Below are 15,319 nucleotides of genomic sequence, written 5' to 3'. Positions count from 1 at the left end.
AAAGACACGAGAAAGGAGAGAAGTAGTGAGTGAGCAGACAGCTAAAACGGGCAATCATAATGGTGAGACAAGGAGAGTAAAAGCTGGGGAAACTACACTTTTCCTTAATGCTTTGGATGTTCAAGGAGCTCAGTTCTGAAAACTGCCCAGAGGTCACTGCAATAGACCAAGCAAGACATCACAACTGGGACATTGGCAGTGATAAAGGACAGGATGGTTGTGAAAAGATACCAGCAGAAACAATTTACATGAAATGAATGAAACCTCACCCAAACTTGCAATTATACTTCTATATGTGAAGTTTTCTCTTATCCAGTCATTATACTCAAGTTACCTACCTATGGTCCACTCACGTGCACTAAAATCCCCAAAGCAAACCTTCAAATTCCAAAGACTACAGGGCCAGGGAAGTAATATAAATGAGAGGAAACCACCTGGGTTAAGACATGAAGGAGTGGTGGGACTTGTAACACATCCTAAAGGTTTTAAGAGGAACGAACCCCTGATTCAGCTTCGGCTGCTGCCATATGAGAATAAAGGTCCAATGATTTCAAGTCTTTTGACTTTTTCAAGAGATGTTAGAAATTTTGATCTTTTTCTGTGTAATTTTCTAAACACTATTATATCATGTAGGTCAATCAAAATATTCCTGTGGGTTAAATATGGCCTATGGGCACCTAGTTTACAATTTCTGTTCTAAAACTTTACAAAAGAAAAATTAATAGCATGTTCAGATTTCCAGGGTTAACAGAGCAAAAAATTTGGAAAGTCAGTGTGCAAACTGGGGCTGGGCCATAAGACAGTGAAAAGTGAGGCAGAAAGTCTAAAGGACTCAGACTTTAGAGTTGGTAGGTCTGTATTAGAAAAATTTGAGAGAATTTTGACAAAGTTTTATTTCCAGGAGGCACAGATCAAAGAAAACTAGGATATACAGGGTCCCTAATTGATTTAAAAGGGGGAAGAAAATAATACACATATACACATGTTATTTCACCTCTCTGTATGTACCTTGACTTCTTTATCATTAAAATAGGAATAATAGAATCGATTTAATAAGGCTGTCATAGGATTAAAAAGGAATTATTCATATAACTGTCATTTTCCCCAGCAAGTCATGTTTAATATATGTTAGCTATTATTTATTATTATGAGGCACCGAGAGGTAAAGTAACATGCTCAAGATCCCATGGCTATTAAGGTGTACTGCCTGGCTTTGTATCCGGGATGTACTTCAGATCCTATTCTCTAAACCATTAAGCTCTTCTGCCTCCGTTTAAATTCTGTACGAGTAAGTCAGATCAGATGATAACTGAAGTCCCTTCTAAAGCTGACACTTTATTCTAAAGGCCCAACCTCTCATCAGCTTATTTCAGGGCAGCAGTGGGATAAACAGGAACCTGTCCACACTCCTATGGGCTGCCTGCTGAAGTGGAGAGACACAGCTCAGGCTTGGGGTAGGGTAAGAAAACCACTCTAGCATGGAACTAACCCTACGGTAAGGTAGGAAGGAAAAGGTATTCAATGTGAGCCCCCTTCGTTGTTCCACGGAGATATATTTGCTTCTAGGAAGCCAGTGGACCACTCAGTTAGGCCCAGAACGCACAGATGTGCCCAAGCTACAAGCTGGAAGTTACTGAGAAGTCGGCTAAGGAACCACAATAGGCTCTAAATCAAGAATCTTTAGAACACCGAGCAACTCATCCCCTTGGGATTCAAGGGTCTCTGTGAGAACCTGGTAAAAGCTCTCCTCGTCCCTAGAAAAAAAATGCCCCATGTGCTCACTCAGATACACAAGCACATATCATTTTACCTGCGATTATAAGGGCTCATAAATTCTCAAAAATCTCTCCCTAGACATTAAGGTACACCTGAAATAGATCATCTCTCCTGTTCTATTCTATTAATCTCCTGTTCTCCCAGGTGATTTAGAAGTGTCCCAAGATTTGGGGGCTGGGGTTTCCAGGCAGCTGTGTTAGGAGACAAATCATCCACTGCAACGCAGCATAATCAATCCCACATGGAAAAGACAAAGGGCTGTCTCTTTTTCCCCACACCAACTTGTACTAAGAAAGTTCAAACGGAAAAGAACTGCACTTTAATCCCCAAACACTAGAGGATGTGGAGAACAGGACCCCAAGAATATCTCATAGCTGTTTTCTGCCTCATATCCATAAAATTACACAGAACCTTAGAAAAGATGAAATAAACAGGTAAAAACATCCCAGTCTCCACAGCACTGTGCTCTTCCTTTTACTCCAAGAAAGGAATCAGTCAAGAATGCCAATTAGCTTTACTAGATGACTTTTATCCCATATGGGCTTTGAAAACTATAGGTTGCCAAAGAAACCACATAACCTTATGCATAAATGAAGTAATCAAAACAAGAACATAGTATTTTCCCCCATAAGACTTGTAACAGTTTAGGTGTTAATGAAGGACTATTAACGAAGGACTACGTGTTAATGAGATACATGTGGTCTTGTGCAGTTGAGAGATTTGTAAATCAGCGTAGCCTTTCTTGGTGGTGGGAAAATTTGACAATTTTTATTTTAAAAAGATGTAAAAACATCCATTCTTTGTCTGATGCAGCAATTCCCTAGATATTTTGCAAAGGTAGGCCAAATATGTGTGACCAGGGTCAGTGAAACATAGTTTATAATGGCCCAACAGGAAATAAGAAGTCTGGTTGTTGGGTACATCACATGAGTGGAAAACTAAGTAGCCATCAACAGAATATGCTAGATCTGTTATGTGCTGATATGAAAAAAGCTGCAAGACATATTATTAATTGAAAAAAGACGCCGGAAACAAGGTATCATTATGTGGTTCTTTTAGTTTAAATTCTTCTAAGGATATGTATTCTTTATGCTAGTCATATGCATTAAATTTTGTTCTTGACAGATACCTAAGAAACTGTTCACTGTAGTTACTTTTGGAGAAAGTGACCAGAGACCAGCAAAGAGAAGAACGGTACTGACACAAAACATTTAAAAAACATACAAGCAACAGAGATCAGCTTGAGATAGGATCCTCTTTTTATCTTTTTCTTTACATTTTTCTGGATACAGACCCTAAATTTAGTAAGTGTTACTATAAAAATATAGCAGAAATCTCACTTAGAATTTTTTAAAGAGAAAGAAGCCATGTTTAGTGAAGGGATAAGTAGAAAGGGGAGGAGGACCCAAATACAATGCACAGTACGAAGCTGGTGGAGGAAAATCGGGAGAAACATTAACATTCAACCACCCTCTTCTCTCAAGATACTGCTGACATCATGAGCTACTCAAGCTTTCCACTGGGGATGAATAGCTCAGGCCTCACTCCAGTTGCCAGCTATTCATTCTCAGTACGGAAGATAGCAGGCTGGGAGAAAGCTGGCATCGTTAGTCCAAATTCTGCCTTTTGTGATATGGAAAAGGCAGAACAGTTGCGCCCGAAGAGCGCAAAGTGCAGAGAATGCTAAAGCTAAACACAGGAGACTGTCTTCCTGGCAGAGAACAAGCCTCCCTAAGCACACAGTGCAAAGGCACCACAGGGGTCCTGCCACTACACGCACTCCCGTGGCATGGAAAAGGAAGAGCCAGGTGCACATGCAACAGAGAGCAGGAGAAATCTCTGCTGCCCTACGGAGCCTCAGGGATCCCCACTCAACACCAGGGATCCCCTTCTGGGATCCCATAGTTCCAACCTCATCAGACTGGCCCAGAGAGAGAATTAGCTAGGACTAAAAAATCACCAAGGAAGATAATCCTCTGTGCTTAATTGCCCCTTTCATCTGAGGCCCATGAAATAAACCATAATCTTGTTTACTCTGCATGATACTCTTCTGCAATAGTGCCTTAAAGTGGGAAGTTACTACCGTATGGAATTTTCAGAAAAGCTAGCAATGCATGCAAATCTTTCATAAAGCAAGGTTTGGTTTTATATGCCATAAAAGGTCATAGGTGCCATAAAAGGTCATCTCCCCCCCGTGGATGTCTGATATAATGATGTCTGATATTCCCCCGTAAGTGATTTGAATCGTCGGCTCAGAATTGCCCTAAGAGTACTCTTTAATAGTGCAAACACAGGGGACACACCCCTAACACTGTGGCGGCGGTCTTAGCCTTTACTGTTGTAGTCACTGGTCCTTTGGAGAAATGGAAAGAAAAAAAAACTTCCTCCTCACAAAAACACACTTAGGTGAATACACAATATAATTCCCATGCAATTTGGGGATTCACAATTCTCCTGAAGTTCATATCCCCTTCAGTCTGGGGTTAAGAATCCCCAGTTCAGTAGTAATGAGTTTAATAAATCACCATAATTCCCCTTCCATGCATCTGGGGAACCATGGACCTAAAGATAGAAGGCAGTGCTAAAGCAAGGCTTTCCCACTGCAAAGTTTGCCTAGAACTGACCCTGTCTAGAGCCTAGACTACAATTTATGACTTTTCCTTAGCAAGGAGTGTGGATATCTCACACTGCCTGCCCCTTGGGAATAGAGTTCTCCTGGCTTCAGAGAAACCCGGATACATTAGGAGATGTCCAACCGAGATCAACTGCCAACTAGCTTCCCACAACACATGCTGGCTGATTATATTTCTTGAGAGTTCAGGCAGGGAAAAGCGGTAACACCTTCTGAATAAAAGGAGCTCACCTCTGAGGTTTTCGAATATCCCAGAGTCCCACTCCTTCCTTCGAATTGGCTGTGGCCAATAACCTGGGCTCCACAGGGTTAAACATGACACTGTGAAAGGCTGATGGATAGTTGGCCAGGCAGAAGGGCTCTGTGAAGAGAAAAATTCTGATCAGTCCACTTCAGGCACTTCTGGGCCAATGGCAGGTAGACAAGGAGTGTGAAGGCAAGGAAGAGCACAGCCTTAACAACTACCACTAGCATGCTTACTCACAAAGTCCCCACAAGGCCTGGCACACACCCTCTGTACACAGAAAGTCTGAACACAGCAACTTAAACACATATGCACGAAGTTTAAGCTATAATATAATACTGAGAAATACACATAGCACCTATTTAGATCCCGTAACAAAACACAAATGGTCATTGTAACCAGGAAGGTAAGCTGTTTCACAGTAAGTAAAACTGAATTCCTCATGAGCTAAAAAAAATTCACACTCAATTACTGGTAGTATTATTATACCTTAATCCAAATTTACCAGCTTTAGAAATTAAGTTTTATAACTATATAGACTTAAAATAACAGTGCAGTTTTTCCTTCTGGCAATACTGTTCCCTAAATTGAAAAGAAAATGGCTTCAGTCTAGAATTTTAAGATTTCATTTCCAATGTTGAATACTTCAAAAAAAAAAAAAAAACGTCTAATACTTGAACTTCTCTTGTGTCCAGCCAGCACCTATGTATATCAACCTCCCCTAGAAACCCTGTAGCCTCTTGCATACACTAGCTGGCTCCGGGTGAGGAAGGAGCCACTAGGCTGCCTGGGAGGACTCAATCCTGTGGAAGTTGTTTAGAAGCCGAAGGCGGAAAGCACTTCTCAGTCCATGACTCCGTACAGGCCTCTGTGGGGGGAGAGGGCACAGGGAGTGCTCAATCATCTCAGCCAGGAGGCAGTCCAGACAAAGGGGAATTTCATCTAGGAAGCAAACCATTACATTCAACCATAGATGCTGCTTTGGCTACCTTATCTTCCTGACCCTAAGAATAGGCTTCTCCTATAGCCTGAACCTCAGTAATGAGCACAGACCAACATATTAAATGCTCCGCATATAGAATAAAGACTCAGAGCCTGCCAGACAAGGCAGGCAGGATAGTAACTTGGGTACAGAGGTATGGCGCTGACAAAGCTGCACCAAGAGTGGGGCTGTGGGTGGCACTGAAGGTATGCTGGAGAAAAGAGCCTTTGAAGATAGAGCGACTGAACTCTCTCTGCAGGAAACGAGCTGAAAAGGTGAAATTTCCTGAAGAACTTCAGAGAAAGTCAACAAGACAAATTCTTCATTTTACATTTCAGAGATGCAAAGAAAACATTCAGAAGAGGAACTCACCCAGACAATCCCCCTTAAACAGAGTGTATCTGCTATAATTTTAAGTTTCTATACACAGTTAAGGTGAGGGTCTGTGGTTCTTCCAGCAAAATAACAACCTTGGAACTAGGATGCAACAAAGTGCACGATGCCCCACTCTCTTAAATAACCAAGAACATGCGCATTTCAGCACCATGCGCACAGCCGGCCCTTGTGGCTCCCCTCCACCAATGAGGCACCACACATTCTATTCCTTGGGGCTACCTCGCAACAAGACACTGTGGTGTTTACACCACTGCAAAGGTCTGTGGACCACAAGTGACTGGAAGAGGACTGGCAAAGGTGCCTCACTTCTGACTACTGGGGGGTAGGATGGGACCTCCAGGGACACACATTTATGTCCCCATGAGAGTTTCCTCTCCCTTTACAGCACTTCTGCCCAGGTTACTCAAGTCATAAACTGGATCTGTGATGAAGCTGATATCAAACTCTGCAGCACAGTCCAGCTACGTTGTGCACAGGGGCCCTACCTCCATGGGGAGATTCCCGGATGTCCCAGATGAGAACCCGGCCATCATCGGAGGAGCTGGCAAAAATGTTGTCATTCACAGGGCTCACTGACAAGCCATACACCGCATCTTCATGAGCGAACACATCTAAGGTCTCACTGCTGAGAGACAGAGAGCAGAGAGAGGCACACAGGCACACACATACACACAAAAATAGTGCAGAGTCCCAGCCCTCTAGTTCCTAGAATGAAGCTCTCTTCATTTCCAGGAGAAAGCCAACCCAACTAACCCCCCAAAAAATACCTATTTTTTTACTAAAAAGTAGGTATTCAACTTTCAGGTTAAAAGAAAAAGGTATTATTAAAGAGACAAGACCTCACAACAAGTTTGTTTTTTGCCCTGAGTGTATTTAAAAGTGACTCAAGGGAATTCCCTGGCAGTCCAGTGGTCAGGACTTGGTGCTTTCACTGCCAGGGCCCAGGTTCAATCCCTGGTTGTGGAACTAAGATCCCCACTGTACTCCTCCTCACCACGTGCCCACCAAAAAAGTGACTCAACATATGAGTTTCATGTTTTGACTTACTACAGACTGCATCTGCTTGTGTACAGACTTGGGGAGTGGTGCTGGATTTCCAAAAAGTGAGGGAAAACAATAAAGCAGCCCTGATGCCAGCAAGGGAAGAAGAGGAATTCCTGATGTCTGGCATGTGAGAAAATGCATGGCCCAAAGCCAGGCTGCCTCAGTTCAGATCCTAACATCACTTGACCTTAAGTTACCTAACATCTCCATGCCTCAGTTTTCTAATTGAGATCATAATAGTACTACCTCATAAAATTACTGTGAGGGTTAAGTGTTTCCTTCCCTTCTAACCTTGCCCTTTAAAATTTCACCAGAAAACTATAATTTTATAGCAACTTTGTAAATCTTTTTATAAATCAAAATTTAGTTTGAAAACTATTACCGAAATCTTTTTTTCAGCAAAAGACAGTTGATTTTATGCTATTTACTTCAAAAAAAGAAGAACTATTTTGGTCTAAAGAGATAACTGCCTTTCTTCATATGAAAAACAGAGTTAATCACTTCCACATATCAACAATCTATTTACCTTTCAACATCATGGAGGATAACTTGCTCATCATTTCCTGTAAGGGAAAAAGGAGACATTTGACAATTCCTGCAAAGTGGTCCCGTTCATATTACAATTCAGTATGTTAAAGATTTCAGGGAAAACAAATGGACAAAGTCAGTGTTAATAAAAATTAAGAGTGTTAATTAGAAAAAAGGTTTATAAAAATCATTAAGGATAGAATATACTTATAGAGAATTTTAAAAAGCATAATAGCAACTAGAAATAACAAAATAACAATCTTCAAAATGCATTATCCAATGATTAAAAAAACAAAACAATGGCTCTTCAGGAAAAGAGTAAGTGATCATTGGCAAATCAATCAACTACTCCAAGCTATGTTTTTTTCATTTGTTCTTTTTTTTTTTTTTTAAACAAAACATTCATTATCCGTGAGACCTGGAATAATATCTGTTACTTTTCTATGTCTCAGCACAACAGGAATAATTGTGTCTACTTCATAGTAGTTGTGAAGATAATAGTGTAAAAGCATTCAGACTAGAACTAGGCCCCCCAACAAATGTTTGCTACTATTCACATCCTCATCTTTTATAACATTAAAATTTAATGATGATTTAATTAAAATTGGATGATGATGATGATACTAAATGAAGGGAAAGTTTTTATCCACAACTTTTTTCTCTTGCATTCTCTTTATTCCATCAAGGCATCTACGAATACTATACATTCATGATATGTATAGTCTTGCCTTCAAGTGGTTTATACAGCTAACAAATAAAAACTCCAAAATGAAGACAGCAAAAAAATTTCCCACTCTATGCTAAAAGTATAAGCAGTAGAGATGTGGCTAGGTCATCTTAAAGTCCTCCCTGTAACTCTATTGTGGGTTCATATGAAGTAAATCAAACCCGTGTTAATGCCTTATAGGTAACAGGCACAGTGTGAAGTGCTGAGGATCTGAGAGGAATAAGTGAGGAATTCACAGTCTACCTGCACGAACAATTAACAGTGATAAGATGGGTTATCTTATAGTGATATGCTCTACCATGGGAACACAGATAAAGGGGCAATTGTGTCCTTTATGAGCAGGGTGAAAGTACATGGCAAATATGTTTTTATGGGAAAGGAGACACTTGAATAGAAACTCAGAATTCTAACCGATGGAAGGCTTAGGGTAATTGGTGGGGTTGGACAATGATTATGGCCTGTGGAAAAACAGTAATGGCACTTAAGATGGCAAGTGACTTAGGAATCTAGAGCACAAGATGCAGGGGAGGAAAATGAGGCCAGGCAGGGAGACTGGGTTCAGACTTTATCCTGTGGACAGACACTGAAGGTCAAAGGTTCACAGGACTGATTCAACTTTTCAAAGAAAACTTGTATAAGCAATGAGTAAGAAGATACTGGTAGCAGAAATCACAGAAGGACACTACAGTAGTCTAGGCCAAAACTGAGGACCTGAATCAGAGTAGTAGGTACAGCAACAGAACAGAAACTAAAGGATGAATATGAGGCTTTCAAAACATTAATAGCTGGTGACTTATGAGATGTAAAAATGACAGAAAGGCACGTTTGGTGCTGATTTTGAGATTTCTATTAGATTGAACCATATAAAATTGTCATTGTTGTAGGTTGAAAATGCTTCAATGTCAGCGGTTCCTTAAAAGTTAAACCTAACAATTTAGATAATTACTTGAATGGTGATAATAACTGAGAAACGGAATCCATGAAACAAGAGGAAGTATTTGTGCAGGTGAGAAGAACTAAAATCTTAGTTTTAGATCTGCTGCATTTAAACTACTTTTGGAACACAAGGTAGATATCCAGTGGGGAAATCTGCAGCGCAGAAGAGAAAGTGTTAGTCGCTTAATCATGTCCGACTCCTTGTGATCCCATGGACTGTAGCCCACCAGGTTCCTCTGTCCATGTAATTCTCCAGGCAAGAATACTGGAGTGGATTGCCAGTCCCTTCTCCAGGGGATCTTCCCAACCCAGGGACTGAACCCAGGTCTCCTACACTGCAGGAAGATTCTTTACTGTCTGAGCTACCATGGAAGCAGAAGAGAGGTCAGGCCTAGAAATGTAGTGGTCAGACAGGAGTGTGATTGATGGATGCCATCAAGAGGCTGGCTTGACTGCAAGCCATTCCAGTTATACCCCAACATAACATGTTTTCAAAAAAGAGCCACTAATGGGTCATAATACCAACTGGAATCAAAACCTTTAAAATCTTTAAAAACAGAATAGAAAAAAAAAAAATCAGAGTGAGTCACACATAGTAAAGTTAAGTACTCTTTCTAATATGTATCTGTGTACCAGACTGCAATGTGAAGTTTTCTACCAAAGAAGATAGAAAGAAACAAGAGCAAAGGAGAGAAAGGACAGACAGACATTAGTCTGATATGTGTATCTAAACTGCTATCATACAGAGAAGACAAGCTATGGGAAACCAATATTTCCACAACTCAGTGGGCTAAAAGAAAGGAAATTTGGAGTAATTTTAGCTCTCCTTTATCTGAAATCCCAGCCACAGTCAATTTCCCAAGGGGAAATCTCCCTTCTGCTCACCTCCAGAGAATACTTTGGTGTTCCCACTGTTGAAAGCCAGGCAAAAAATGTTGGAATGATGCTCTCCTTTCAGCTGTATGGGCTTAACTCTGGAGTGGATAGCTTGTTCCATGTGCCATAGTAGAACCCGACGATCATCTCCTCCTTGAGAGGGGAGCAAGAATCTAGGGTTAAAACAGCTGGCATTTCAAGGCTGATATTTCATTTTTCCAGCCTGAATCCCATACTTTTCAAAACTGCATCTCCCCACCTCCATGAGACTCTGATGCACATAAACCCAGGACTCTATCCCCTTAATCTTCAGTGGACATGTGGCCTCTAAGTCACTCACTCTTCCCCAGGAATTACATCTTGAACAGACACACAGAAATTCCTGAATTTTCAGAGACCCAGTCATTTACACATTTCTTCATTTGCTACCTAAAATTCTTCCACTAAAGTTTCCCCACTTTTTTTCTGGTCTAACAGAACCTGAGGTGCTTTCTACTGCTTGCAAAGAACTCTAAAGAAATTATCCCCGAATTTAAAGCATAACAGTTTTCCAAAGCACTCTCCTTGATGAGATCTCATTGACTATGGGACACTAGACAAAGGATAACTGAGGAACTGCCTGTCACAGCAGCAGGATCAAGACAGAACTTGGCTCTCAAGAAGCTCGGTCCAGCTCTTTCCTCTGCACAACTCTCTATAGTCTGAGTAGAATGAGCAATATTCTACTGCATGCGCCAGCTCCTAGAGAATGAGAAGATACATGTTCTACATATTCTTTATTTTTGCAAATGCATTATACATGTCTGGAAGGATGAACAATGGACTGTTAAAAGGGTTTACTACTTCCAGGGAGTAGGATTAAAAAAGAGTTAGAACACATGTTAGAAAGTTTTTACTTTTATAGATTTGGCATGGCTTGACTCTTTATAATAAGCCTATATTATATTCCTAATAAAAATGTAACTTTCAACAGGGCAGAAAAATAGTAAGTTCTATACTTCAGCCTCCCCTTCTCCATTCAATATAATAGCTACAAATTGTATCACAATCATACAAAAGCGTACCACTAGATGCAACCACTAAATCAATAAGTCTATAAGAATTAACACAGAAAGATGACCACAGGTCTTTGTCAGGGGAAAAACATGAAGTGTAAAATAGTATGCATACCAACATCCTTTTGTGTAAAACAAATTTTTAAGAAGCTCCATGACAGCAGGAACCTTGTCAGTTTTGTTCACTGCAGACTTTCTAGCACCTAAGTGAATGCCCCAAGGAGTAGACACTGAATTAACATGCTTATGCTTGCATGTCTATGCTTGTATTTGCATATCTAGATGGCTGTAAAAGGAGTTGTTTTCAGTGGACACCACTTCTAGGCTAGGGCTACTGGGAGACTTTTCACTGTGATAAAATTTATGTAACAGAAAATGCAGCATTTTAATCATTTATGAATGTACAATTCAGTGGCATTAAGTACATTTGCAGTGTTGTGCAAACATCACCATTATCCATCTCCAGAACTTGTACATCTCCTCAAACTTTTAGTTTGAGTACTGTACCCAATATTTATTCTGTACCCAATACACGGTATCTCTCCCCAGTGCTCAGTAACCATTATTTTACTTTCTGCCTCTATGAATTTGATTACTCTAGGTACTCCCATATAAATGGAATCATGTAATATTTGTCCCTTTGTGTACGGTTTAGTCACTTAGCATTAACATCTTGAAGGTTCATCTATATGGTAGCACATATCAGAATTTCATTCTTTGTAAGGCTGAGTAATATTTCATTACACACATATCATTTTTTTAAAGTTCATTCATCCATCTATAGATATTTAGGTTGTCTCCACCTTTCGGCTATTGTGCGTAGCATTGCTAAGAGCATATGGATGTATAAATATTTGTTCAAGCCCCTACTTTCTGTTCTTTGGGTATATACTGTTGGAAAAATCATTATGTTTTAATTATTACTTTATACCTTCCTTTACTACTTGATGTTTTGCCATAAACATATTTCCTCTTTTAGTTAAAAAAAGTAGAAAATAGAGTAGCCAAATCAAACTTATTCTCCCTCCTCCAGAAAGGAAGTTGCCTTCATTCCTTGAGTTCCTTTGTTTCTTGGGATTCTTCTTCCTTCCATTGTTGGTCAAAATCAAGTTGTGTCCTCCTCCAAAGTATTTCATTTATCTACCAGAATGATCCCTTAACTATGACCCACAATGTTCTTTGTTTATGATTTGCCTAATTCAACTAGGCTGGCCTGGGATGGTTATTTAAATCCCATATCTCTTATAAAGTTAAAGTCATGAAAATAAAGTTTGGGGGTTTGTTTGTTTTATTTTAATGGAAAATGGCATAAAGGGGTTTTCCTCCCTATTCACAGATTTGACAAGCCACGGGCACTTTAGCTCTACATAGTCTCTCCTCTCTCTGATTTCCCCACGGGCACTTTAGCTCTACATAGTCTCTCCTCTCTCTGATTTCCCCACCACTTGAGGCCACAGGTCAGAGACTTGGCACTGTTTTTGCTACTCTGTATCTTAGAGAAATATTTTTCTGTGCCCACCTCTGTATCAAAAGTGCAAATTAAAAGATAAAGAGGCCCACATGTTTCTTCCACTTATTCATGTTTCTAATCTAATCTCTCTGAGCCTGACTTTCATCAAATACATACCTAGGATCAGCTTTACTCTCATGGGTTTTACGGACTATAAAGTCAACTACAAGAGAGTTAAGTAATTTGCCAAGGTAGTAACTGTAAATAAAATGGTTGGTTAATCAAGATTCAAAGGGCTTCCCTGGTGGTTCAGCTGGTAAGGAATCCACCTGCAATGCAGGAGACCTGGGTTCGATCCCTGGGTTGGGAAGATACCCTGGAGAAGGGAACAGCTACCCACTCCAGTATTCTGGCCTGGAGAATTCCATGGACTGTATAGTCCATGGGGTCACAGGACTGAGCGACCTTCACTTTCACGATTCAAAAGGAAATAGTTAAAAGACTCCATAGTCCCCACTCTCTTAACCACTATTGTAGATTGTTTGCATTACAAAACAAAAAACAAACCATAACCAACAAAGCAAATTCAGTTGATGAACAACTGAAGGGATTCTCTGCCTTGGTAGCACAACTCAAAACACAGTAGGTAAAAATAAAACAAAGGACCACAGGAATAAAAACAGAAATCAACTTAACTGGAGTTAAACAGAGGGAGCAGAGACAGGGACCAAGAAGGGACTGCCTGAAATGATAAAAGATTCTAGTAGCAACACACAAAACTGATCATGGCTTATTTCAAAGAATACACAAGAATTTCTACAAATCAGTTTTGAAAACCACTAGGAAAAGAGGCAGACATGACAACTCACAGAAGAGGAAAATAAAATGGCAAATAGATATTATAGAGGATCTCAACCTCTAAAGTAATTAGAGAAATGTAAATTATAGAGCTCTTCTTTCAAAATGGCACAAAGAAATGTACAAGAATGTCCACTGCCTCACTGTTCATAATAGCAAAGAAAAAAAAAAGTAGGTAACACAAATATCCATCAATATATGAACAATAAAAACAATTGGGATGAAAATACAAATAAAATCTAAGCTCAGTGGAACCACTACCCAGCATTTAAAACGAGCTAGATACATGTACCAAAATGAATAAACTTTGAAAACCTAATTTTAAGTAATAAAAACAGGTTTCAGAAGGATATGTAAAGGAAAACATTAAGTATATATAAACATGCAAAACACCACCATATTATTTAAGAATAAACACAAACAGTAAAAGGGGACCTCAAATGTATGTGTAAAATCTTGTTTCTTTTTTAAAATACTAAGATTAGAAGCAAATTCAACAAACAACCAACACACTGTCAAATTCGATATATCTCTTCCTATTTAAATATGGCATGACATTGTTATATCTTTTAGGTATAGCAATGGTATTGTGGTCATGTTAAAAAAGAAAAAAAACTTATCAGTTAAGGATGCGTTCTCTAATGGGGTTAAGTGGTGAATGTCTGGAAGTTCCTTTAAAATATTCCAGAAAAAAAAATGGAGGTGAATAGGTGATAAAATATTAACTGTTACAGATGGGTATACTACATTTTTGTATATGCTTGCACATTACCAAAGAATTTAAAATATATATATTTTAAAGATTTTTTAAAAATGTGGACCATTTTTAAAGTCTTTACTGAATTTGTTACAATATTGTATCCTTTTTTATGCTTTGGTTTTTTGGTCATGGGGCATGTGGGATCTTAGCTCCCCAATCAGGGATCACACTTCATCCCCTGTATTGAAAGGTGAAGATATAATCACTGGACCACCAGGGACATCCCTATATATATATATATATATTAATGTTCATGATAGAAAAAGAAAATAAAACTCTCCAGGATGCGCCGGGATATCCACAGAAAAGAAATATAACTGAGGGAACCTCTGTGTTTCATTAAGATATCAACAGGCAGCACAACCTCTCTCTGCCAGCAGCACGACCTCTCTTGAACTGCACTAGCATTAAAAAAAAAAGTTCAGTAAAAAAGGAAACAGAATATCTATACCTATGCACTCAAAGTCATAACCATTCTCAACCAAAGAATCTTCCCCTATCACCCAGATTATCTTTAATCTTCATTTTGGATTTAATTTTACAAAATAAATACTTGGGGATTTAACATGAATGGTTATTTGTAGAGTGCCTCAGGATCATGTAAAATGATGTGTTCTTAGTACCTAAAATGATAATGGCAGCCCAAGTCCACAGGAGACTGGAATCACTGAGGCAGAAATCATCCCTGTGACAGGGCCTGCTTCCTCTGCTTGCCCTCAAGGGCAGTGTCAGAAGCCGCTAGGTGCACATTCTCCCCGACCCTGCCCCATTTCCTCAGGCAAGGTATTAAGAGCCCTGTACAAAGATAACACTTTTCAACCATGTGTTGGCAAAAAACACAAAGGATACAAACTGAGGCATTATCTGAAACCGTTGGGCTGCTTTTTAGCCAGTAGAGGGAGCAGAACAGCTGTGCCCAAATTTCTGACCCCAAAAAGCTAAGGAGAGCTGATGAAGCAAGGATAGATCAGTTTAGAACGTGAAAAAAGCTCTACAGTTTCTACAGTTCTGTCTCTGTGAGTCATCTGGTCAGTTCAAAAAGGACAGAAGTTGCC

General features: G+C 39.6%; 1 protein-coding gene across 3 annotated transcripts in view; it reads right to left on the bottom strand.

Annotated features, from left to right (window-relative positions):
• Nucleotides 1-15,319, bottom strand: part of DCAF5 (DDB1 and CUL4 associated factor 5) — a 94,206-nt gene that overhangs the window by 57,827 nt on the left and 21,060 nt on the right. For 2 of the 3 annotated variants that reach the window (XM_070377662.1, XM_005905738.3), the window contains exons 2-5: nucleotides 10,151-10,294; nucleotides 7,601-7,637; nucleotides 6,516-6,655; nucleotides 4,640-4,769 (exon numbers count right to left, since the gene is read on the bottom strand). In XM_070377662.1, the coding sequence (XP_070233763.1) occupies nucleotides 4,640-4,769; nucleotides 6,516-6,655; nucleotides 7,601-7,637; nucleotides 10,151-10,262 (419 nt within the window). In that variant the 5' untranslated portion in view covers nucleotides 10,263-10,294. The remainder of the gene's footprint in view (nucleotides 1-4,639; nucleotides 4,770-6,515; nucleotides 6,656-7,600; nucleotides 7,638-10,150; nucleotides 10,295-15,319) is intronic. The other variant, XM_005905737.3, reaches the window with a different exon arrangement.

The sequence above is a fragment of the Bos mutus genome, chromosome 10 (assembly GCF_027580195.1).
Source record: "Bos mutus isolate GX-2022 chromosome 10, NWIPB_WYAK_1.1, whole genome shotgun sequence".
Classification (NCBI taxonomy): Eukaryota; Metazoa; Chordata; class Mammalia; order Artiodactyla; family Bovidae; genus Bos; species Bos mutus.
Note: the sequence above shows the minus strand (reverse complement) of the source record. Positions and strands in the feature narration are given on the sequence as shown.